Source organism: Achroia grisella, unplaced genomic scaffold (assembly GCF_030625045.1).
Source record: "Achroia grisella isolate CSIRO2021 unplaced genomic scaffold, CSIRO_AGI_Agris_v1 utg567, whole genome shotgun sequence".
In the NCBI taxonomy this organism is placed as follows: Eukaryota; Metazoa; Arthropoda; class Insecta; order Lepidoptera; family Pyralidae; genus Achroia; species Achroia grisella.
In genome coordinates this window covers 2186323-2212844 of record NW_026712947.1, presented here as the reverse complement: position 1 = coordinate 2212844, position 26522 = coordinate 2186323, and the positions used below count along the sequence as shown (strand labels likewise).

The window sequence follows — 26522 nt, the reverse complement described above, 5'->3', positions numbered from 1 at the left end:
TCTAGATGGCGCTGTGTGAATTGTCCTGAGATTATTATTATTATTATAGAAAACACCCAGACCGATACAATCATACTCATGAATACAAATGTTTGTACCGTGCGAGGAATCGAACCTTATAAATAAAACAAGTAACTCTGTTTATTAAATTTTAGTTCTAAACAAAATAACAAAGTGAATTACGTAAGAATTATATACAATTTTGTTATTTTTGAGCAAGATTTAATATGTAAAAGTTGGTCCGTCCGTCTATAAATCTTGATGGCAAGTTCCTATTGGAGTCGGAGAGGACTGTGTAACTATATATCATTTAATTTTTAATTTGAAATAAATAAATATTTATCTTAATTTAATTTGAGAGTAACTCTGTATCGGCTGGTAATAAAGAGGCTGCGATCGCGCCACCTGCAAATGAAATTGATAAAATAGAATAGAATACAAAATCCATTATTAAAAAAATACTTCATTGAGGCACTTTTGAATAATCATATATTTTAATCTATCTCATTACAATGAAAGAAAGAAAAACATTTATTGTCAACCATTATTGATATAAAAATGCAAATAAAATTGATAAAATAGACTAGAATACAAAATCCATTATTAAAAAAATACTTAATTGAGGCACTTTTGAATAATCATATATTTTAATCTATCTCATTACAATGAAAGAAAGAAAGAAAAACATTTATTGTCAACCATTATTGATATAAAAATGCAAATAAAATTGATAAAATAGACTAGAATACAAAATCCATTATTAAAAAAATACTTAATTGAGGCACTTTTGAATAATCATATATTTTAATCTATCTCATTACAAAGAAAGAAAGAAAGAAAAACATTTATTGTCAACCATTATTGATATAAAAATACATTTGACAAAGGTACATTTTACATATTTATTTTATTTATTTTTTATTTATTTAATTAACACAATATAAACTTACAGTTAATTGCCAACACGTTTATATTTTAAAACTATTTATACTACTTAAAATTATATGATGATAAATATATTCTTATTTTAGTAATTATGGAAGGCAACGCTCTCATATATATATACATATGCACACACACACACACATATGCATATATACACATACACATACATACACACTTACTTACAAACAACTACAACAAAAATAATCTTGTATTATTTATATATATGGCTGACACTCAGCATATGCCGTGTCACGGCTAACTGTCACGGCGCTGACAAAGAAGAAGCTTTACAAGAAGAACGAGCAAGAAACTGAAGGTGTTGCTCTTTTAAAAATCGTTGTATATATTCGGAAGTCGTAATTTTTAAGTCGAAATACTTTATCTAAATAAACTAAATTTAAGCACTTTTGAATAGTCATCGTTTTTTTTAATCTACCGCTCATTCGGTAAACAGTTTCATCAAAAGAAGAATAAGCAAGAAACTTGCTTTGAAAAAGATAAACTCCATTAAATAATCGTTGTAACTTTACATTTTTAAGTTGTTATGTGTGAATACAAACTATGAACTAGCACTAATTTATTAAGGTCAAAATATTAGATACACAAAAATATTAAATCACTCGTAGTGATTAGAGCAGACCAGTCCCTATAAGCAGCACTCATTCACGAGTATAGTTAATAGATAATATACCTTCACAGCAGTATTGCTAGACTCATAAGTATTGCCAACTGTTAACCTCGTGGTGAAAGCAACACTTGACATGTTCACCAACTTGGCAGTTGCGAGGGCAAGATAGACTCTAAGATTAACTTGGTTTGACTTACCCCACGAAAGGGGATTGTTAGTAATATGGAGTTATTGTTAGGAATTGCTAGCAATGTACCATGTCAGGTTGACCTCCACGCGGTTCCCCCTTGAAACCATCATGATAAATTCTTGGTGAATTTGTCACGATGGGCTAACTGACCTGACCTCATGCTCATCTTATCATCCTTCACTGGTGCCCCGCCAGCGTAAACCGTTAGCGCAGGCGGGTGCACCATTCCATTAAACTTAAAAAAAACTTACCGGCGTTGTTTCCATCACCGGAAAGATAGAAAACAAATGTTTATGTTATTGGATATCCACTAAATTGTAATTGACAATATATGAGGTCAAGATCAGAAAAAAATATTGTATGTATATTAGAATAACAATTAAAACGAACTAAGGTACTTAGTAATGTTTTGCTGTGGCTCCGCAATTCCAGAACACGTCCATTACCATCTCTAAGAGTATTGGGATTCTCGGTATCGACATCTCTAGGACAGTTGAGTTCCGTAGTCACCTCGAAGAAAAGGTCAAGCTGGCGTCCAAAAAACTTGATGTGCTTAATAGAGCGAACCTCTTATATAAGTCTCAAGTTCGGCCGCACATGGAGTACTGCTCTCATCTTTGGGCAGGAGCACCTGGATACCAGCTCGGTCCTTTTGACTCAGTTCAGAGACGTGCTATGAGAATTGTCGATGATCCCAATCTCTCTGGCGGTATCGAACCACTTAGCTTGAGGCGAGACTTCGCTTCGATTTGTGCGTTCTACCGATTATACAACGGACTGTGTTCTGAGGAATTGTTCGACATGATGCCTACGGCCACCTTTTACCGCACCGCTCGCCATCGACAGGGAATTCATTCCCACACGCTGGAACCTAAGTGGTCTCGAACAGTGCGGTTTCAGAGGAGCTTGTGGAATGTACTTCCTGCCGAGGTTTTCTCACGAGACTACAGCATGGGGTTTTTCAAGAAGGGTATATTAAGGTTTCTTAAGGGTCAGCAACGCGCACGTGACACCCTTGGTGCTTCAGGCGTCCATAGCTACGGTAACCATTTACCATCAGATGGACCGAATGCCTGTTTGCCACCATAGTAGTATAAAAAATTTAAAAAAAAAAGTGCCTCACAATTTAATAGTCGCAGGTTCAACTGATTTCCTCTTATTAATTGTTTAACCAGTTGGTTATATATTCAATATTATTTCTATTTGAGTATTTAATAGAATTAGTGCTAATTGGTGGTTTGCATTCACACACTTAAACTTAAAAATGTAAAGTAATAATAAATTATTTAAAAGAGCAACACGCAAGTTTCTTGCTCGTTCTTCTTGTGATGAGACAGCTTTCCGAACGAGCGGTAGATTAAAAAATGTAATGACTATTCAAAAGTGCTTCAATGTAAGTTTATTTGAATAAATGATTTTCTATTCTATTCTATTCTATTCTATTCAATACCAATATGCATATTGTTTTTTTTATACCATAATGTTAGTAATCAAGCATATCAGTTGATAAATGGTAAATGGTATTTTGAGTATGTTTCTCTGTATTTGTATGGCAGTTATACTATAAATATTTTGCATGAAAATTATTTAGTCATCATCATTTTAGCCCGGAAGACTTCCACTGCTGAACAAAGGCCTGCCTCCCCAAATTTAAGTATATGTATGAATTTGATAGAAATATATTAATTAAAGAGTTCTGCTTTACATACAAGACGTTCAACAAATTATTATATACTTTACGTAAAACAAACCAAAAATATAATAATTCCTACTTTTCGATCGCTTAAAAAAATATAATAACATTATGTGAACAGAAAAAAAAGGTACAGTTGCAAAAAATATCAATTGCGTATATCGTCAGTTGAACGCTCTGTAGGTAGATAAGTGTCATATTGGTATGTATACTAGTATATATGTAATAACATTACTAATTTATTCACATAATGACTAGAGAAACTAAAAAAACAATACAAAAAACTTGACGTTCATGAGCTGCTAAAATGTCCTATATGAATAAATTATTTCTGATTTGATGAGTGCATCTCAGTGGTAGAATAGAATAGAAAATCATTTATTCAAATAAACTTAATTTAAGCACTTTTGAATAGTCATAACAATTTGTTTTTTATCTACCACTCGTTCGGAAAGCTGTCTCATCACAAGAAGAACGAGCAAGAAACTTGTGTGTCTTTGGCCTCAAGTATAATTGTCATGAACAGTTATTCATGATTAATATATTTGTTATATTTTAATTCCCTGAGGGTAGTAACTAGTACGCTTCTTAACCATATTTAATAACTATTTTATCTAATTGCATTGTCAAGGTCGGACGACCTCGGTGGTCTAGCGGTCAAGCACACCGCTTTACGACCGATGGTCGCGGGTTCGATTCCTCGCACGGCACAAACATTTGTATTTGTAAAATATGTACTGATATCAGTTATTTGAGGAGCACAATAAAATACGTCCGTTCACTATATAACATTTAATTCGAGAGAGCGCAACCTACCCTACAACAATTGTATTTGTGATTAGCTTAACTACCTACATATATTACAGTATTCATGAGTATGATTGTTTGTATCGGTCTGGGTGTTTTCTATGTATAATGTGTATGTATTTAAAAAAAAAAAATATCTATGTATATGTTTCAGTTATCTAGTACCCATAACACAAGCTCTAGCTAGCTTAACTTGGGTCTAGATGGCTCTGTGTGAATTGCCCTGAGATTATTATTATTATTATTATTATATATTAAAGTAAAAGTAAGTGTATTGACTATTTAAAAACTGGGAGCTACCTCCCAGTTTTCTATTCTACAATGGCGATGAGATCATTAAGATTACAGCAAGCGTTACGAACGGACGTGTGAAAAAGATTTTGTAAAATACTGTTGAAAATATAAAAAAAGTGATTATCAACTGTAAGTATTGTTTTATTTATAAAGTTATCTTGATAATATCATGTAAATACAATAGAATACCATCATCCATGATCATTGTTAAAATTATAATATGTCTCAAGCATAATAATAAATTGTACAATAATGGAAATAATAGAATAGAAAAGACAACCTTCCGAATAAGTGGAATAAAAAATATTAAAAAGTGCCTATATTAAGTTAAGATTATTTGTATTTCTAATCAAAGAAATTTCGGAAATAATATCTTGGTACTAGTATCAACAAATCGTGTCCGACGGACAATATCTCCAAATATTGATACGTCACTAATACTTGCACAATTGGTCTATCTAATCTAAATAATAGAACAATGTTTTGTTTTGTCAGTATAATGTAAATAATCTAGTGTTAATTCCTCTGAATCTCTTTATACATCTTTCCCAGCATTTATAATAATGTTGTAGTGAGAAATTTTAATATGCTCATAAGGTCCATATTTCTAAAATCGTATTATTTAATAGAATATGTATTAAATATTTAACATTAAAAAAAAAATCTTTGATACCTAATAAAATAAGGCACGACTAAATGTCTAAGTCTATTGATTGCTGAACATTACTATTGTAGCGAGTCACCCTTTTTTGTATCAGTGACAGTTGCACTTGTCATTTTACTGACTGGAATTAATAATCGTAGGTTAATTTGATTAAATATATACAAAAAAAAAACTAGGTTTACCTAAGTGCCGTTTGAGGAAAGTTAGTAATTCGTTTTATGGAAATTGCGTAAGGTTTTACAACAAACTCCCAGAGTCTGTAGTCAATTTGCCAGAAAAAAATTCAAATGTGTCATAAAATATTTTCTTTGTAAATAAAATTGAAGAATTTATAAATGATAATAATGTTTTTGTAGAAAATATCTAACTTAAAATTCATAGCGCTGACAATGTTATCTGATTGAACAGAGATTAAGTGCGTAGCGGTTTCTATGTTGATTGTCGCATGCCTAATCCTTGTTATAAAGTAAATCTAGTACCTAGTAAATCAATATTTATTTAAAAGAGTAACACATGGCAATTGTAGGGTAGCTTTGACGTGGTCTGGTGTTTTGAGTAGTCATGCTCACTAAAATGTCCAGACTTGTGGCGGCGTGGTGGGCCGGGTCATTGGGCTCCCTAAAATATGGTCGAGCGCAGTGATGGTTGGCTCATCCGTCATACTCGTGAACGAGTGCTGCTTGTAGGGACTGGTCTGCCCTTATCACTACGACTGACTTAATCATATTGTGTTTTTATATTTGAGCCTAAATAAATTAGTGCTGGTTGGTAGTTTGTATTCACACGTTTCGACTTGTAAAATGTGAAGTTAAGGATTGTTTAAAAGAGCAACACACAAGTTTCTTGCTTATTCTTCTTGTGATGAGACAGCTTTCCGAATAAGCGGTAGATTAAAAAAATGTAATGACTATTCAAAAGTGCTTCAATGTAAGTTTATTTGAATAAATGATTTTCTATTCTATTCTATTCTTGTGATGAATCTGCATTCCGAATAAGCGGTAGAATAAAAAAACTTGACTATTCAAAAGTGCTTATATTAAGTTTATTTGAATAAAGATTATTTCTATTTCTATCCCTATCCCTATCCCTATCCCTATCCCTATCCCTATCCCCATCCCCATCCCCATCCCCATCCCCATCCCCATCCCCATCCCCATCCCCATCCCCATCCCTATTCCTATTCCTATTCCTATTCCTATTCCTATTCCTATTCCTATTCCTATTCCTATTCCTATTCCTATTTCTATTCCTATTTCTATTTCTATTTCTATTTGTACTTACTAATAACAAGTCCGGCCGCGCCGTACATCGTCATGTCGCAGTGGTTGGTCATGGCTCGGCTCACGATGTTGGTGCCGAAGAACGCACTCAGCCTCGCCACCATCATGCCAACACATGCTACCATCCCTCTGTGGAAATAGTAATATAATTGCTGTTACCGTTTGCAACATAATTAAGTACTAGCTGTACCCGCGACTTCGTCCGCGTGGAATTTAAATTCATTTTTCTAAAAAAAATAACCGTTTTTAAATTCAAATTCAAATTTTAAATTCAAATTCAAATTCAAAAATCATTTATTCATGTAGGATATTTTAGCCGCTTATGAACGTCAAGTTTTACATTATATATTTTTTTCCCTACCGTCCAGTTCTCTATATAGATCCAATTGAGAAGAACTGGCAAGAAACTCAATTGAATTACTTTTTTTTAAAAGTTTGTTACAATGCATAGGTATTTATATAGGTGTCTATGTCTAACATTAAATGAAAATCCCGTGCATGAACAACTATTGCCATGCACGCTCGTCATTCAAGTAATCGTTTAGTGAGTAATAGGCCTTGCTCAGTAAATATGATTTAACAGATGTTTTGAATTTATTTAAGGGTAATTCCAATATATCCTTTGGTATCTTATTGTAAATTTTTATGCCTATTCCCATAAAAGACCTATTGACGTTTTCTAAACGATACTTGGGGACAGCAAGTTTGTCTTTAAATCTAGTATTAGTAGTATAATAAGCTAAATATGACAGTTAGAGATGAACACTGATTTTTGTAAATTTGGTTAATGCATACAGTACATATATCTATTATTCTTAAAATAATAAAAGTACACCGTAAATACAGTAAAGACAAAGTTTAGTAACTCCTTGTATGTATATCACGCCTATTTATTTTATTTATTGTTATTTTTAAAATTGACCTTTTATAAGTTGCAAGTGAGACAGTAAAAGTGGCCAGAGAATTCGGTATTGTATTGTTTTAAGCAACGATGAAAAAAGCAGTTTGCAGTAAAATTCTATTTAAACAAGGGTGGGGGCAAATAATGGTGTACTAGGACGTGATAAGCGAGATGATCTACGATTGGGTACATTAAAGTTATGGATGCCAGTAACAGTGGTGAGTTTATTTTATTATTCACAAGTTTGTGCAGAAATACCATATCAAATAACTTGCGTCGGTCTTTCAAACTTACAATTTTGAAGTATTACTTCAAAATCGGTACGGCAATTAATACGGTATTTTAAGATTTTTATGAATTGCTTTTGTACTTATTATATATATAATTTTATTATACGTTCTTACGACATAACGGATATGTCATGTTAGGAAATATTAAAGGCAATACCTGTATGATGTAGGGAACAAGTCCACAAAATACGAGGAGACGACCCCAAATACCATGGCAGTGGTGAGGTACACGTAGAACAGGACCAGCCCAGCGATCGGCTGGTTCCAGTTGTTCAGGCCCACTGCTGCAGCCGCCGCTATCACCATGATCACTATCGTCATCACCTGGTGATCAATACCAAAGTACAAATATATTTTATAATAGAATAGAATAGAAATAGAAAATCATTCATTTTATAAAAATTACATTGAAGCATTTTTGAATAGTCATCAAATATTTTTAAATTCAAAATATCTTTATTCATGTAGGTCTATTACTGACTCTTATGATATGTCAAATCTACCGTCAGTTCGGAATGATTTCGAGAACTGACAAGTAGTAAAAACGGTTATTTTAATATTACAAACAGACACTCCAATTTTATTTACATGTATAGAAGTATAGATTACTCAGGACAATTCACACAGAGCCATCTAGTTCCTAGCTAAGCAGAGCTTGCGTAATGTGTACTAGACAACTGACAGAAATACTTAGGTACACACATACTTTAATACATATTTTTTTGTAAATACATACATATTGTACATAGAAAACACCCAGAGCGATACAAACAATCATACTCATGAATACAAATATTTGTACCGTGCGAGGAATCGAACCCGCGACCATCATAAGACGGTGTTCTAACCTCCTAGACCACCAAGGCCATCAAAAACAAACATTACCTACATAATGTTTGTACCGTGCGAGGAATCGAACCCGCGACCATCATAAGACGGTGTTCTAACCTCCTAGACCACCAAGGCCATCAAAAACAAACATTACCTACATAATGTTTGTACCGTGCGAGGAATCGAACCCGCGACCACCATAAGACGGTGTTCTAACCTCCTAGACCACCAAGGCCATCAAAAACAAACATTACCTACCTAATGTTTGTACCATGCGAGGAATCGAACCTGCAAAAATCGTAAAGGGGTGTGCTGCTAGACCACCGAGGCTATAAAAACAAATATATATATATACCTTCCGTTTGTTTGCACATTGCGATAGAAGTGCATTTAATACGAAGAAAGAGAGGCCGTGCACGCAGCCCGCCAGTATGGTAAAATTGTTGATTGTGTCTGTACACACTTTTGCTTCTACCTTTAACAACAAACAACATTTATTTATTTATTTATTTATTTATTTATTTATTTATTAGCATACAAAACAGATTACAGTCAATATAATAATATAACTAGGAGCGTGTAGTTCAGTACAAAACTGGATTGTAATCCAACACTATGTATGCCTAAGAGCTAAATTATATAGACGCATTCAATATACACTAGATAAGGTTATATAATGAAAAGGAAACTAAATAGAAAATGATATATAACTACGTAATGCAATGAATTATCATGTTAACAGAATTTTATTTACATTAAAGAAAAGAAAATTATATACAATGTTAAATATAATTTGTCTCTATATACGGTGGAAATTTAATTGTCTCCGGAACTGGACCAGCGTTGAATGAGAAATATCTATATTTGTATTGGAGACAAGAATTTCATTGTATTGGCGACACATTCGAACTATTGGATTATAATAAGAAGTATTATTTGAGTAAACCTGAAGATAGAAGGTGTTATAATTACGGTTGCGTGATCTGAATACGGTAATTTCTTTAATACTATTGCTTCTACTGTATATACTTTCTTCCTAGCTAACGTTTATATATTTACATACAATTATTCATTATTATCTACTAATATTTATATAAATTTTGTATCATTGTTGAATGTCTGTCTAATGATATCCTCTGAACCACACGATAGACTTGCATGTGTAGAGTATGATTCGCCGTAATGTGTATTAAATGTAAAGTGTTTTATTGGCCAATAAAGTTTATTATTATTTTTTAAACTTAAGAACAATTCTCATCTCCCCTCTTAAGGAGAGGAGATGGCAACTTACCCCCGGCAAAGCACAGTCGGCCGGGGTTCAGGGCCCCATGGAGAGAAATTATTATTATGATTATTTTATTCAGGAACTTTAGCCACAGCAACGCGTGGCCGAGTCTGCTAGTATATATAGAAAATACACAGACCGACACAAACCCCCTATCGATCCCCCGTCCAATTCAACGAGGATCGATGTTACGACGGCCTGAGCCGAGGTTTGAACCCCTAGTGGTGCCCTCAAACTAAAGTCGTATCCGTCAGGCGGGAGTTGGCCTTCAGCAGCTCCTTAAGTCCTTCCTTTGCTTTGGAGTGTCATCTGTACTCGCCCCGTAACGTCCGGTGAAGCTGTAAAGTCCAGCTGCGGCCAACAGCATTAGAGTATTCCAAACACAAACAATCATACTCATAAATACAAATGTTAGTGCCGTGCGAGGAATCGAACCCGCATTCGAAATTGAGAGTGAGAACACTGGAAAAGCTATCTATATGTACCTGACTGTCGCCGTCGCCGTCGATGTTGTCCACAATATTGACAGTGGTGGTGGTGTTGGAGAGAGCAAACAGATCACAGAAGCTGGCGTCGGCCGCGCTTGTCGCGTACGACGTGAAGAACACGTTGAATATCGTCGGCAGGATTATTGCGAAGCTGTTATTTCTATGTAACAATACAATACAGTACAGTACAGTACAATACAGTACAATACAGTACAATACAGTACAATACAGTACAATACAGTACAATACAGTACAATAAATAACAGCAATATTCATAATATTAATACAAGATTTAAAGACAAACATGCTGTCCCCAAGTATCGTTTAGAAAAAGTTAATAGGTCTTTTATGGGAATAGGTATAAAAATTTACAATAAGATACCAAAGGATATGTTGGAATTACCCTTAAATGAATTCAAAACATCTGTTAAATCATATTTACTGAGCAAAGCCTATTACTCACTAAACGATTACTTGAATGACGAGTGTGCATGGCAATAGTTGTTCATGCACTGAATTTTCATTTAATGTTAGACATAGACACCTATATAAATATACATTGTAAATAAACAGGCTTTAAAAAAAAGTAATTCAATTGAGTTTCTTGCGAGTTCTTCTCATTTGGATCTATATACCGAACTGGACGGTAGGGAAAAAAATAAAATTATAATGTAGAAATTTGACGTTCATAAGCGGCTAAAATGTCCTACATGAATAAATGATTTTTGAATTTCAATTTGAATTTGAATACAGTACAATACAGTACAATACAGTACAATACAGTACAGTACAGTACAATACAGTACAGTACAATACAATACAATACAATACAATACAATAATAATCTATTGAACACAGTCAAGAAATTTTATCGTTATAAATTTTTCTTCCATTTATTACACATACTTCTAATTCAAAAATTAACTTACTCTTTTAGTACATTTTATATATTTAAAGTAAAAAATCCACTGAAAATCAGCGATGCAGTGATACCAGCTTTTAAGTTCTTTTATATTTTTCACTCTGCATTATATGAAATGAAATGAGGTAACAATGGGCGGCCTTATCGCTAAATAGCGATTTTTTCCAGGCAACCTTAGGATGGAGAGGAGTGATTAGACTGTGTCTGGTCGAGGTATAACAATTAGTTGTTGGATGTAGAATTTACATATCATATACACATACATATAACTACATAATAATCATTATATATAAAATATACATACACACACATATATATACATACATATATACATATAAATAAATTAAATAATATCTATACAATAGCGACGTTACTATGCAGATAAGTTTCGTGAATAATATTTTTTAACACTCGATTTAAAAGTAGGCAGTGATGTCAATTTACGTATGGGAAGTGGCAGATCGTTCCATAGTCGGACTGCAAGTACCGTGAAGGACATGTCGTAAAAAGCAGTATGATGTACTGGTGTCTTTAACTGGAGATTCTCCGATGACCTAAGATTGCTATGCTGAATAAATGATTAGTATTATAATATCGATCACTCCAGCTATTGCTAGATTCTGCATTAAAATCCGTTGCGTAGGTTAAAAGATCTAAGCAAACAGACAGCGGAAATGAAGAACTTCATTTTATACTACACTCGAGAGCAACGAATCCATACATAGGTTTTTCTAAGTGACCCTTAGAAAAACCTATGTATCTCGGAAACTAAGAATGAAATAAAATGTAGTAAATTCATAGATCCATCTTCGAAAGTCTCTCTTTTTCAAATTTGTTTTTTTATAACATAACCCTTATGTATGAAATATTTAATTAATATCTCAATTTAAGAAGTATTTAATTGTCTATCAAACACAATTAATTTCATTAAGCTAGCATTCTTAGTTTCCGAGATATATAGGTTTTTTTAATTGACCCGAATTGAAAAAGTATGTAAAGATTAAAAATATCACAAATCCATTAAGAAGTAGTATGTACTTTTGCAAAATAACACCAAACAAACATATTCATATAATAAAATTATTTCAGAACAAACAGAGTTTGTGTTATTGTACTAGACAACTGATATAAATACTTCCAATACATTTTTTAATGTATTGGAATAAATTTAATAAAAGAAATACAATATTTTTTTTATAATGCCTGATGGTGTTAAGTCCGCTAAATGTACTGTACTATATTATATATTGTGTGCATTAAATTTAAATAAATAAAAAAATAAAAATCTAAAAACATTCATAATATACATAGATAAACCCGCGAAATCTAGAACTAAGGTGGTACTGTAGGACATACATGACATACAGTGTGAAATGTCATAGGATATGGCTAGTAAGACATAAAAACAAAGATATAAACAACTACGTACTTACGCGATATATATGACGAATGTCAGGTAATAAAGTAGTAGAGTTTTGCTGAGCAGAGGTGGCTTGAACAGCGGCGCGATTTGAATCCACAGCGAACGTAACGAGAACTCGCCCACCTCCTCCGTACTACCGTCCTCCAAGTATATCTCTTTAACCTAGATAGATAGATAACGAAAATAGTCATTATTTTGCTATAAAAATTACAGGCTCAATGAAAAAAATGAAACTTATTACCTGATTTGTATCATTTTGTTTAATTCCGTTATCATTTTGTATTATTTTGTTTAATTCCGTTATCATTTTGTATTATTTTGTTTAATTCCGTTATCATTTTGTATCATTTTGTTTAATTCCGTTATCATTTTGTATTATTTTGTTTAATTCCGTTATCATTTTGCATTATTTTGTTTAATTCCGTTATCATTTTGTTTAATTCCGCTATCATTAGCATGTGTGAGATGACAAATATTCAGTGCGGAAACCTAATCACCGCTACTGGAAGCCATATATATGACTTTCATTATCAGGGTTTAAATTCAGACCGTTATTGGATCTACACCCATATTGCGACACATGTTTCGCCTCTGACCGAAGTGTCATCAAGCAATGAGTAGAGCTTGGATATAGTTTGGAACTCTAGTGTTACCTGTTTGGCGATGAGACTACCACTATCGTAATCTGATCGCAGTCTAATCGAAGTTTCCGCACTTAATATATCTTTATTTCCGCTACCATTAGCATGTGTGAGACCTCACACTAATGGTAGTGGAATTAAACAAAATAATTTAAATCCAATAAGTAATTAAATGTACTTCCAAAAATGACACATTACTATCTTCAAATCAAACTTCATTAAGATTCGAGCAAACAGATAAAGGTAATATTATTATACAGACAAACTTTCGCATAAATAATATTAAATATGTAAATTAGTCATCATCATCAGCCCACTTCAGTCCACTGCTGGACATAGGCCTCTCCCAAGGTACCCCACTGGGCACGATCTTCGGCCCTTCTCTTCCAATTACTACCCCCAACCCTATGTCGTCGCTCCACCTAGCTGCGGGGCATCCTACACTACATTTGCCAATTCGCGGTCTCCACTCTAGAACACGTCTACTCCAGCGAGCATCGGTTCTGCGACTGATATGACCAGCCCGCTGCCACTTCAATTTGCTAATACGAAGAGCTATGTTGGTGACCTTAGTTCTCTGTCGAATTACTTCGTTTCGGATTTGATCCCTTAGAGAAACTCCAAGCATAGCTGTTTCCATAGCTCGTTGAGCGACTTTGAGTTGGTGGACCAGTCGTATCGTCAGGGTCCATGTTCCGGTAAATTAGTACCTAAACATAAATAAATATACTTACAGGGAAATCATTTCCAGCACCACCATTCTTCACATATATTCTCTTTAGCACATCTACACACTCGTCGCTGCGGCCAACGTTGGCGAGGAACTTGGGGCTTTCGCTGAAGAAGTGCAGCATCAGCGCGCCCAACCCCAACGGCAGTGCCATGATCTGGGTGAGGAGACGCCACGGCCGGTACACGATCGACAGGAAGGTTATTGAGAAGTCCAACTTCATTATCATGTAGCCCCACACTGATAAATTTTAAATATACTTGATTCAGTGAGGAAATAGCTGTACTCTATCTGAGCAACACACAAGTTTCTTGCTCATTCTTCTTGTAATGAGTCTGTGTTCCGAATGAGTGGTAGAATCACACACAGTTACACACAAGTTTCTTGCTCATTCTTTTTGTGATGAATCTGCATTCCGAATGAGTGTTAGAATCAAAATATGACTATTCAAAAGTGCTTGTAATGACTTTATTTGAATAAAGATTATTTCTATTTCTATTTCTATTTCTAATCAAAAATATGTGAAATAGATATAGAAATAATTCTTATTCATGTAAACTTAATGTAGGCACTTTTGAATAGTCACATTTTTTTATAGTATATGTCTCATTACAACTAGATTTTCAAGAAGATCGAAGCGAAAATCTTAACATATTTCCAAAAAATAGCCATATTTTTAACAATAATACTAGACTTAAAGATAAATTTACTGTTATTGAGTATCGATTAGAAAAAGTCAAAGGATAGGGTATAGGAATGGGAATAAAACTTTTCAATGAGATACCAAAGGATATAACTACATTTAACATAAATAAATTAAAACATCTGTTAAATAATATTTACTGAGCAAGGCCTATTACTCACTAAACGATTACTTGAATGACGAGCGTGCATGGCAATAGTTGTTCATGCTCGGGATTTTCATTTAATGTTAGACATAGACACCTATATAAGTGTACAATGTAAATAAACTGGCTTTAAAAATAAGAAGTTCTGTTGTAGTTCTTGCCAGTTCTTCTCAATTGAATCTGTATACTGAACTGAACGATAGGAGAAAATATTAAAACAAATAACTTGACGTTCATAAGTGGCTAAAATGACCTACATGAATATTGATTATGAATGACCACGACCATTCTGTCAAGAACTTATCGAATGAGAAGATGAAGAATAAGAAGAAGAAGGAGAAGAAGAAGGAAAAGAAGAAGTACTCACCGTAGTAAATGGTAGGCGTGAGCATAAGGGCGCTGGTCATGAGAAGCATGTACCGAGCGCGCACTCTCGTCGTACAGCATTCACCCAACAACGCGTACGTGGCTGACTCCGCCGCGCTTGAACTGTACATGAGTGGTTGTATTAAAAAAAATAATCAGCATAATCGGTTTCACAGAAAATGTAGTGAAATGGTGACCACTTAAATTGTCCAATAATGTGATGTTTATAACAGTTTTTGTTCAGACACTTTTATATTAGCAGCATTTTTCAGACACCTAGTATTATTATATTTTTATTATTTTTACATAATCATATCATAATAATAACAATATGTATATCAGAACCAATTCACACAACGCCATCTAATTTGACTAGTCTAGTCCCATCATAAGTAAAGCTTGAGTTATGAGAACTATACAACTGTTATAAATAACTAACTGTCCCGGCAAACGTTGTTTTACCTTAAAATAAAAAATAAAATTTTTAGGGGTGGACTACCCCTAAAATTTAGGGGTAGAAAAATAGATGTTGGCCTATTCTCAGACCTGATACGCTCACAAAATTTCATGAGAATCGGTCAAACCGTTTCGGAGGAGTATGGGAACGAAAACTGTGACACGAGAATTTTATATATAAGATAGTAATAATCTCGAGACAATTCACACAGCGCCATCTAGACCCAAGTTAAGCTAGCTAAAGCTTCTGTTATGGGTACTAGATAACTGATACAAATACATAATTTTTTTTTCGTAAATACATACATATTATATATAGAAAACACCCAGACCGATACAAACAATCATACTCATGAATACAAATGTTTGTACCGTGTGAGGAATCGAACCCGCGACCGTCGGCGTAAAGCGGTGTGCTAGACCGCTAGACCACCGAGGTCGTCGAAACTAACTATAAATACATAGATATTTAGTCTAAACCGTTATAAATACTTAGATATTTTTTATACACACATTGAGACCAATACAAATAATCAAAAATGTATGAAAGTACATATTTATATCAGTTGACTAATATCCATTACACAAGCACTTCTTAGCTTGGAGCTAGAGGGCGCTGTGTTAATTATCCAGGGTTGTAATGTAGAGCCGAGACTACTAACGTAGCCAGCCAAGCTCCTCCCAGAAGCGCAGAAGACTTCTGGTGTCTTCACAGGCTTCGCGGAGCGACCTCACCGTTCCGAGGATTTGTTTTCGTTGTGTGGCCACTGCTGTCCATCCAGGATTACGTGAGCCAGGAGACGCAGCCAGCCAGAAGCAGCCCCGACAAAGGGGACTTTTTTTTTTAGTGGATGACAATGGTATGTTGCACCCGCCTGCGCTAACGGTATACGCTGGCAGGGAGTTGGCAGCACTAGTGGAGGATGATAAGATGAACATGAAGTCAGGTCAGTTAGCCCATCGTGATAAGTTCACCAGTAATTTATCACGATGGTTTCCAGGGGGAACCGCATGGAGGTCAACCTGGTACATTGTTAGCAATGGGATCATCAGTCCACATTACAAAGGGTACTGTCTGTAGCACCGATTGTGTACAGATGTTTGTGTGTGATGGGACAGTGGCCCGTTATTGTCCCTATCTTTATTGAATTGTCCAGGGTTATTTAATTATAGTACTAGTATAAACGTAACAAAACTACTATGAAATATTTTAACTGTATACTAACTACAATACTGTTCGTTTATGTTAAAAGATTAACTGATTATATCACGAAACAATGCTCGGAGATTCCCTTGAAATCGAACCTTGACAATATTTACAAGTGATCATTGTTTTCTGCCACTACGCTAAGTGAATGAAATCTACAAACGTATACAATAGTAATATTAAGTCAACACGACTATATAGATGGGGTTCAATTTACACAGCGCCATCTAGTCCCAAGTTAAGTTAGCAGCTTGTGTTATGGGTACTAGATAACTGATACAAATACATAGATATACGTAAAAAAATACATTATACATAGGAAACACCCAGACCGATACAAATAATCATACACAAGAATACAAATGTTTGAGCCGTGGGAGGAATCGAAATTGCGACTTTTTTTTTCGGACTACTCTAAAGCTGTTTGCCGCAGCTGGCCTTTACAGCTTCACCGGACGATAGGAGGCGAGTGCAGATGGCACTCCAAACCAAGGAAGGACTTATGGAGCGGCTGAAGGCCAACTCCTGCCTGACGGATACGACTATAGTCTGAGGGCACCGCTAGGGGTTCAAACCTCGGCTCAGGCCGTCGTAATATCGATCCCCGTTTGAATTGGACGGGGGATCGATCGGAGGGGCGTCCGGGGGCGCCGGTGTGGACGTGGGAAATTGCGACCATCGGAAGTAAAGCGATGTGCAAAACCGCTAGACCATCGAGGCATCGAGGATTGATTTCGTTGATTTGTTTTGTATTATAAGTCTTTTTTAGTTCATACGCATAAGTTTTTTATTTATAACTAACTACCCACGGGCTTCGCACGGGTGTACATGTATTATACATATAAACCTTCCTCTTGAACCACACTATCTGTTAAAAAAATCGCTTCAAAATCCGTTGCGTAGTTTTAAAGATTTAAGTATACATAGGGACGGACAGACAGCGACAGCGACTTTGTTTTATACTATATAAGGATGTTCATAGTTTTAATTCAATAGTTCTTAATACAGTTTATTCTTAATATTAGATTTCAACTCCCTTTAGTCGAAAAAATTGAACATCAATAATTTATACGTAATGCGTTATACGGATATCCTCCTTGCTGCGGGTAAATGATACTATGTTGTAGGTTGAGACGATGTATATTATATATAATAATACATACTAAACTAGCTGTTCACGCGACTTCGTCCGCGTGGAATTTAACTTTATTTTTCTAAAATAAAAGTAGCCTAAAGAACTAAAAATATTTTTTTTCTTCTTAATTTATTCATTCCATTAGGTACTGATAGATTCAAACTAATACATTTACATCCTGCATCATCCCTTATTTTATCCCCATGGGGGTTGAATTTATCAAAATCCTATTTAATCGAACGTCTTCATCATAGTAGCTCCAATTTTTAATTTCAGTTCAATGAGTCGAAAATCTAAGTAGATTTATACAGACTTTTATCCCCTATTGTATATCCTTAGGGGTGGAATTTATCGAAATCCTTTCTTAGGGGATGCCTACGTCATAGTAGCTTTATGCATGTAAAGTCTCAGCCCGATCGGTTTAAAATTGACAAAGTTTCATACAAACTTTCATCCCCTATCTTGATTGATTAATTCTACCCCCAAGGGGTAGAGTTATTCAAAATACTTTCTTAGCGGATGCCTACGTCATAACATGCCAAATTTCAGCCCGATCCGTCCAGTGATTTGGGCTGTGCGTTGATAGATCACTATGTCAGTCAGTCACCTATGAGTTATATATATTTAGAAGGTGACAATAGGAAAATGTAAGGTGGGGTGACACAGTTTAGACACAGCAGTGCTTAGTACACAATATTGGATTTGTCTTACTAGACATTATTAAATGCAATTATTATTTTGATGTATCCAGGTAACTGTGTCCCATACTCTACAACGCATTTTCCTGTAACGCGGAACCAATCTACCAGGTCTTAGAGGATTACTGTAAATCAGATCAGAGTGCTAGTCGAGGTTTACTCACAACGCTGAACTGATGAATCTGAACGCAGCCAGCATCTGCCAGTTGGGTGCGAAGCTGCTGAACAAGGAGCTGAAGAAGGCACCGCACATAGCCCACATCAGCACCAGCTTCCTGCCCTTGGTGTCAGACAGGTAGCCCCACGGGTATGACATCACTATTATACCTGGAAATTAGAAAACAGAACCATACAATCCTTACTAATATTATAAATGCAAGAGTAACTCTGCCTGTCTGTCTGTCTGTCTGTCTGCCTCGATTTCACGCCAAAACTACTGAACCGATTTAAATGCAATTTGATACACAGAACTAATATTAGAAATACGAAAGTAACTATGTTTGTCTTTCTGTCTTTCTCGATATCACGCCAAAACTACTGAAGCGATTTAAATGAAATTTGGAACACAGGTAGTCTAGATCCAAAGAAAGGACATTGGCTACTTTTTAATACGAAAAAAGGTTTGTAAAAGGTTGAAAGGGGCGATGGAAAGTTGAATGGAAGTATCGTCATTTTTAAAACTAGAAATAACTTAAAACTTATTTTTTTAGCTTTTGATTAAATATAAATAAATATAACATTCAAATTTTGTAAAAAAAAGTTACCCTTAATGGAGTAAAATAAAATAAGGGATGAATCTTTGCATGGAAATTCGTTATTTTTGAATCTAGAATGGGGACACTTTTCTTGGCCTTTTTGGGGTTGATTATTAAATTTTCCATTCTATTCTATTCTATACGATACAGAAGTGTCGTGTTGACTTACCTGCAAAGGGCATAGACGAGAGCACCCCTATCTCATGTAGTCCTATACCCAGGTCGCAAGTGGCTGCTGTGACGATGATGCCCAGCCCGAAGATGTCAATCCCCATCGCTGTGATCACCACAAAACACGCCACCAGTAGACCCAAATTGTACTTGCCGTGACCTTTGGAAATATAGAATATTATAGCAATCTGAATAATCTTTATTCAAATAAATTTAATTAAACAAGACCTCATCTTCTTCGTGATAACCGTGGTGATCGCCGTGCTGGCGTCCAGGAAGAAGATCTTGATGCAGATCTTACTTTTGGTGTCGGTGGTCTCCGGTGTAGGAGTTGTTCTCTCCACCAATCACATAGTCAGCTTCATGCTGTTCATGGGACTGCTGGTGTGTGTACTCTGTATGGGGATTGTGTTCTCATATTTCGTGGATCTGTACCCTACATCCCACAGGTATTATTAGAAATAGAAATAGAAATAATCTTTATTCAAATAAATTTAATTGGACAAGACCTCATGTTCTCATATTCTTCGTGATAACTGTAGTGATCGCCGTGCTGGCGTCCAGGAAGAAGATGCAGATCTTACTTTCGGGATGGGACTGCTGGTGTGTGTGCTGTGTACGGGGATTGTGTTCTCATATTTCGTGGATCTGTACCCTACATCTCACAGGTAGGAGCTTCCTCCCGCGTACACTTAGGTTGTGGAATAAACTTCCTGCCGAGGTTTTCTTACGAGACTACAGCATGGGGTTTTTCAAGAAGGGTATATTAAGGTTGCTTAAGGGTCGGCAACGCGCACGTAACACCCCTGGTGTTTCAGGCATCCATCGGCTACGGTAACCATTTACCATCATGATAGGCCGTATGCTTATTTGCCACCACAATAGTATAAAAAAAAGGTATTAATAGAAATAGAAATAATCTTTATTCAAATAAACTTAATATAAGCATTTTTGAATAAGTTTTTGCTTCTACTACTCATTTAGAACGCAGACTCATCTCAAAAAAATTGAGTAAGAGACTTGCGTGTTGTTCTTTTAAATAAATGTTTATAGATACCTCTTGAATTTATCAAAATGTGTGATCTCAACTCAGCAAATAAATATAAAACGTGGTGAGATCCCGTGATTTTTACTAATTATATGTAATTAACTATTATGTACTACTCCTTATAATCTTGCGGTTGTAGAAATAAAGCATTATTTTCACTATTGTCGCATTTTCTCAACTTTTGCTGTTGTTTTTATTATTATTATTATTCTAAAACGTGAAGAATGCGTGGAAACTACGTGGTTTAAAAAGTGCTCAACCAAACTCGACCAGAGGTAGGAGCAGGCCGAGGGCCACTTGGTGGAAATTGTTCCACCAAATGGCGCTAGGCCTGCCTGCGGCCTTAATATTGATTAAGAAGCAGATGGACCAGGACGAGCTTGCTATCTAGACAACACAGAACAGAGTTCTCTATCGCAGATGTACAGGGAGACCTCAGATAAAATATTTGGTACATTGATTTTAGAAGAAAAAGTATAATCACATTTAAAATTATTATTCATGAATTTTAAAATAATTATTCATTTTAAAATTAATATTAATATTCATGTTGCTAAGTAACAGTTATATGTACCATGCAACTGTGATGAAAAATATTAAATTATATTTGCTACTAGCTGTACTAGCGACTTCGTCCGCGTGGAATTTAACTTTATTTTTCTAAAATAAAAGTAGCCTAAGTTACAAAATAAAAGTAGCCTAAGTTACTCCTTATTACATTAGCTACCTGCCAAAAAAAGTCCCGTCAAAATCGGTCCAGCCATTTCAGAGATTAGCCGGAACAAACAGATAGATAGACAAAAATTGTAAAAAATGTTATTTTGGTGTATGTACCGTATTTATATACATATGCATGTAGTAAAAAACGTTTATTTCAATATTACAAACAGACACTCGAATTTTATTTATATGTATAGATATAGATCCTCTGAATATCTCCATCATAAACTGGCGACATGGGTACAAGAAAATCAATAAGGCTATATCTATAAGTTCTCACAGTTAATAAATATTTATTAATCTGTGGATACAGAGCAAGTAATCGCTGTGTTTGGTTCGGTAATTGATGAAAACAGGTTTACGGCAATCGACCGCGATTTTGACTTTTCAACATTTAAGGTCAAATACAAGTAGGCCCATTATATCTTTGAGTCGAGGTCAAATTGGAGAAGTAATTAACTAATCATTGTTTATGATATTCTAATAACTTGTAACAGCTAAGTTAAGCAATCAGAAGGTTTATATGTTAGAGTTGCCAGATTTTTTTTCGGCCTATAAACGGCAAACGGTAAAATAGTAAAAAAAATAAGGGAATTTAGTTTTTTACCCGGGACAAATTATCTAAAGAAGCGTAGGTCGATCGATTTAATAATAAAAAGCGGAGCACGATTCGAATACGGGACATAGTGAGTCCCGCCGGGACATTTTAAACTAAGCTTAAAATACGGGACTTCTGGCAACACTAGTCTATACTAAAATTATAAAGAGAGCGGATTCTGTTAATAGGAAAGTAAACTATGGAACTAGAGTTCGAATGTAGCGTAGAAAGTAATTAATATCCGATAAACTAATATACATACATACATATTTATTTTTATTTATATAACTTTAATGTATTTCATCATCATCATCATCGCAGCCCGGAAGACGTCCACTGCTGGACATAGGCCTCCCCCTAAGATCTCCACGACGATCGGTCCTGCGCTGCTCGCATCCAATGCCTTCCCGCGATCTTGACCAGATCGTCGGTCCACCTTGCTGGAGGCCTTCCCACGCTGCGTCTTCCGGTCCGTGGTCGCCACTCGAGGACTTTACTGCCCCAACGGCCATCTGTCCTACGAGCTATGTGCCCTGTACTTAACTTGAAGTAAATATGAAATGGCGGGCTTAACGCCATACGGTATAGATCATGAGTGATGCAGAGAGTAATTGATGGCGGTGTAAGTACATATAAATAAATTACAAAATACACGACCAATTAACCGGCCTCGGTGTTCTAGCGGATTAGCACACCGTCTGACTTGCTATGGCCGCGGGTTCAATTCCTCGCACGGCACAAACATTTGAATTCGATCTGGGTCTTTTATAATATGTATAACATGTATGTGTTTTCGGAAAGATATATATATATCTATGTACTTGTATCAGTTGTCTAGTACCCATAACACAAGTTTTAGCTAGCTTAACTTGGGTCTAGATGACGTTGTGTGAATTGTCCTGAGATTATTATTATTATTACCTGTTTTGTTTACGATGTTTTCGCATCGGAGAATTAGTCTGAAATTAAATTTCATATAGAGTCTTTTTGTGGTCCGGATTTGATCTCACGAACTTCGAAGTGTAAAGTTATGATAGTAAGCAACTAAGTCACGATGCTCTGGTCTATGACGACAAACATTATTCAAATTAACATAGCTATTTATGCATGATTGTGTAACAAATATCCAAAAACCGTAACATTATTTTATATAACAGTATGACTGTTTGTATCGGTCTGGATGTTTTCTATGTACATTATATACTAGCTTTTGCCCGCGGCTTCGCTCGCGTTTATTTATCCCCTTAGGGGTGGAATTTATCAAAATCCTTTCTTAGGGAATGCCTACGTTATAGTAGCTTTATGCATGCAAAATCTCAGCCCGATCTGTTTAAAATTGACAAAGTTTCATACAAACTTTCATCCCCTATTTTATCCCCTTGGGGGCAGAATTAATCAGAACCCTTTCTTAGCGGATGCCTACGTCATAACATCTACATGCAAGCCAAATTTCAGCCCGATCCATCCAGTGGTTTGGGCTGTGCGTTGATAGATCACTATGTCAGTCACCTTTGAGTTATATATATTTAGATTTTATTTACATTTACATTAATGTATTTATTTATTTATTGCACAATACAGTGTTACATTTATCCTTATGATATAAGGTGAAACCCTGCTCCCAAAATAGGAAATATCCTATACTTTAACATAAGCAGTGAAATATAGATATATTTTTTTAACAACAATCCCTGTACTAAACTCAAAGTTTGTGTTGTAACAATCAGTAATCTTCAAGTACATAAATTTTAACTGTATAGAGATTATTTCTACTTCTTGTATCTCAACTTAGTGCTAGTATCCACGAGTGGAGATGTGAACCACTTAAGATATTTTTGTTGATAAGACACCATAAGTACGCTTGTTTCTCAATCATGGATAAATAACGCATTTTTTTATAATACTATGGTGGCAAACAAGCATACGGCCGATCTGATGGTAAATGGTTACCGTAGTCTATGGTTTGAAACACCAGGGGTGTTATGTGCGCGTTACTGAAACCTTAATATACCCTTCTTGAAAAACCCCATGCTGTAGTCTCGTGAGAGAACCTCGGCAGGTAGTCCATTGTAACCCATATTTACAAATGTGTTAAATTATTAGTAAAATTGTATACCCATTATGGTATTTTTGATTGATGACAATGTTAGTGTGCATCCGCCTGTGATAGCAATCGAATCCGAGACTAAAATAAAGCTTATGCTAAACCACTAAACCACCGAGGTCAGATAGAAAAATATCGTAACCTTTTAAATTCAATATATCATAATAGTAATAATTTTACTTGTAGGTTGGTTTGTTGTTTGTTGGCCTCGTTGGTCTAGAGGTTTAATTCGCTTCATTTCCGATGGACGCGGGTTCGATTCCTCGCACGGTACAAATATTTGTATTCATGCGTATGATTGTTTGTATTTGTTTGGGTGTTTTTTATGTATATTATATATATTTAATAAAATTTAAGTATTTATATTGGTTCTTTAGTACCCATAACACAAGCTTTGCTTACCTTAGGCTTTGCGTTGTGTGAATTGTCATGTCATGTACTGGTTGTTTCAAATGGTTTATGGTACATTATAAGATGTTATGAAATTGTCCTAAGATATATTCACTACTAGCTATACCCGCGACTTCGTCCGCGTGGAATTTAACTTAATTTACTAAAATAAAAGTAGCCTAAGTTACTCCTTATTACATCAGCTACCTGCCAATAAAAGCCCCGTAAAATCGTTCCAGCCATTTCAGAGATTAGCCGGAACAAACAGACAGACAGACAAAAATTGTAAAAAATGTTATTTTGGTGTATGTACCGTATTTATTCATATGCATGTAGTAAAAAACGGTTATTTCAATATTACAAACAGACACTCCAATTCTATTTATGTGTTGTAACTGTCTAATCAGATATGTATTTTATATTCTAAATTTGTATTTGAATTTATAGTTCTTTTATATTACATTCTTGTTTTTGATACTTCAATTCCTTTTTTTCTATTCTGTTATGTCAGTAGTCTATATTAATATATATTTTTCTCCGTTTACCTTTTTTCTTATTACTACGTGAATAAACTACAACAATATGTATAGATGGAATCTTGTCAAAAATATGAACAAACCTGTCATGTCTAAAGCTTCCTCGTAACTGTATCTTGTGACGCTCTCCTGCCTCCGACCTGCGTCCATAGTGCTCAGCTCTATATCATCCACATCTCCTGTCTTATCATAACTCTCGTTTACAGCTGCCATCTTTTTAAGTTGTCTTAAAATCTCATTAATATTATAAGTTTGTCAGTACGGATGGATTTTTGTTATTCTTTCACGCAAAAAGTACTAAATTAAATTTGATGAAACATTACAATAATATAGTATATACATCAGAATAACACATAGGCTATAATTTGAAAAGATATTATGTAAATTGGGCGATATATAATTATAAATGTCAAGTAAGTGTGATGCAGATATTGCGCGGATCAGCTAAGATATAAAAATTCCTGCTCAATTGACTGAAGATAAGAATCTAAAAATTAGATTACAACTTTCCTTCACAACGTAAGATATCTTTAAAAATCCCATGGGATTTACAAATAACGGATTCTGTTTTAAACAATCACTAGCACTGACTATAAATACACTGTCTCTAACGCATCCTGCTGCACGGGAAATACCATAATTTTTTATTAAATTTACGCAAACTATAATTATATTTTGACTTCGTATTAATAAAGAACCGGTCTGGACAGCAGTCCGAGGTGTACTGACCGGCCGCTGTACCTATACTTTTTAATCTGTTGAGAAGGTCATGTGTTATCTGTGGAGTTATACCCTATTTCAGAGTTAGACTGATCTGGCCTCTTTTTGTTAAGATAGTATCTTAGAGTTGGTGGGAAAGCGGATTGTTAGTAATGTGGACTGGTGATCTTATTGCTAGCAATGTACCATGTCAGGTTGACCTCCACGCGGTTCCCCCTGGAAACCGTCGTGATAATTCTTGGTGAATATGTCACGATGTGCTAATTGACCTGACCTCATGCTCATCTTATCATCCTCCACTGGTGCCCCGCCAGCGTAAACCGTTAGCACAGGAGGGTGTACCATTCCATTATCATTACATAGTATAAAACAAAGTCGTTGTCGCTGTCTGTCCCTATGTATGCTTAAATCTTTAAAACTACGCAACGGATTTTGAAGCGGTTTTTTTAAATAGATAGAGTGATACAAGAGGAAGGTTTATATATATAATACATGTACACCCGTGCGAAGCCGGGGCGAATAGCTAGTTATCCATAAAAAAATATATATCTTAAAGTATTCACAGAGTGCCATGTACTCTTAATCTAAGCTTGTGTTATGGGTACTAGGTAACAGATAGTCTAGTCTTTTTAGATATATTTTTATATAAATATACAAAGAGTGGGAATGACTCCATTGCTACAATGTACCATGTCAGGTTGATCTCCAAGCTATTATAGTTATGGTGATAGATTTCTGGTCAATTTGCCACAAATGGC

General features: G+C 35.1%; 1 protein-coding gene across 1 annotated transcript; it reads right to left on the bottom strand.

Annotated features, from left to right (window-relative positions):
* Positions 1 to 343: 343 nt before the first annotated feature.
* LOC131848691 (synaptic vesicle 2-related protein-like) lies at positions 344 to 25265 on the bottom strand. The gene is made up of 11 exons (XM_059198621.1): positions 25128 to 25265; positions 19647 to 19808; positions 18887 to 19049; positions 15228 to 15349; positions 14017 to 14252; positions 12652 to 12803; positions 10294 to 10456; positions 8879 to 8998; positions 7850 to 8016; positions 6503 to 6630; positions 344 to 405 (listed from the first exon to the last, which is right to left on the bottom strand). The coding sequence occupies exons 1-11, from the start codon at positions 25255 to 25257 to the stop codon at positions 350 to 352; spliced, it is 1599 nt and encodes a 532-aa protein (XP_059054604.1). The 5' UTR covers positions 25258 to 25265; the 3' UTR covers positions 344 to 349.
* Positions 25266 to 26522: the final 1257 nt, after the last annotated feature.

Bases quoted from the DNA above. Each gene is read 5' to 3' on its own strand.
- LOC131848691 (XM_059198621.1), bottom strand. From the start codon at position 25,257: ATGGCAGCTGTAAACGAGAGTTATGATAAGACAGGAGATGTGGATGAT. The intron at 6,631-7,849 runs GTATTGCCTTTA...CTATTTCCACAG, and splicing joins TTGTTCCCTACATCATACAG to AGGGATGGTAGCATGTGTTG. The intron at 406-6,502 runs GTAAGTACAAAT...TTTCATTTGCAG, and splicing joins CGCGGCCGGACTTGTTATTA to GTGGCGCGATCGCAGCCTCT.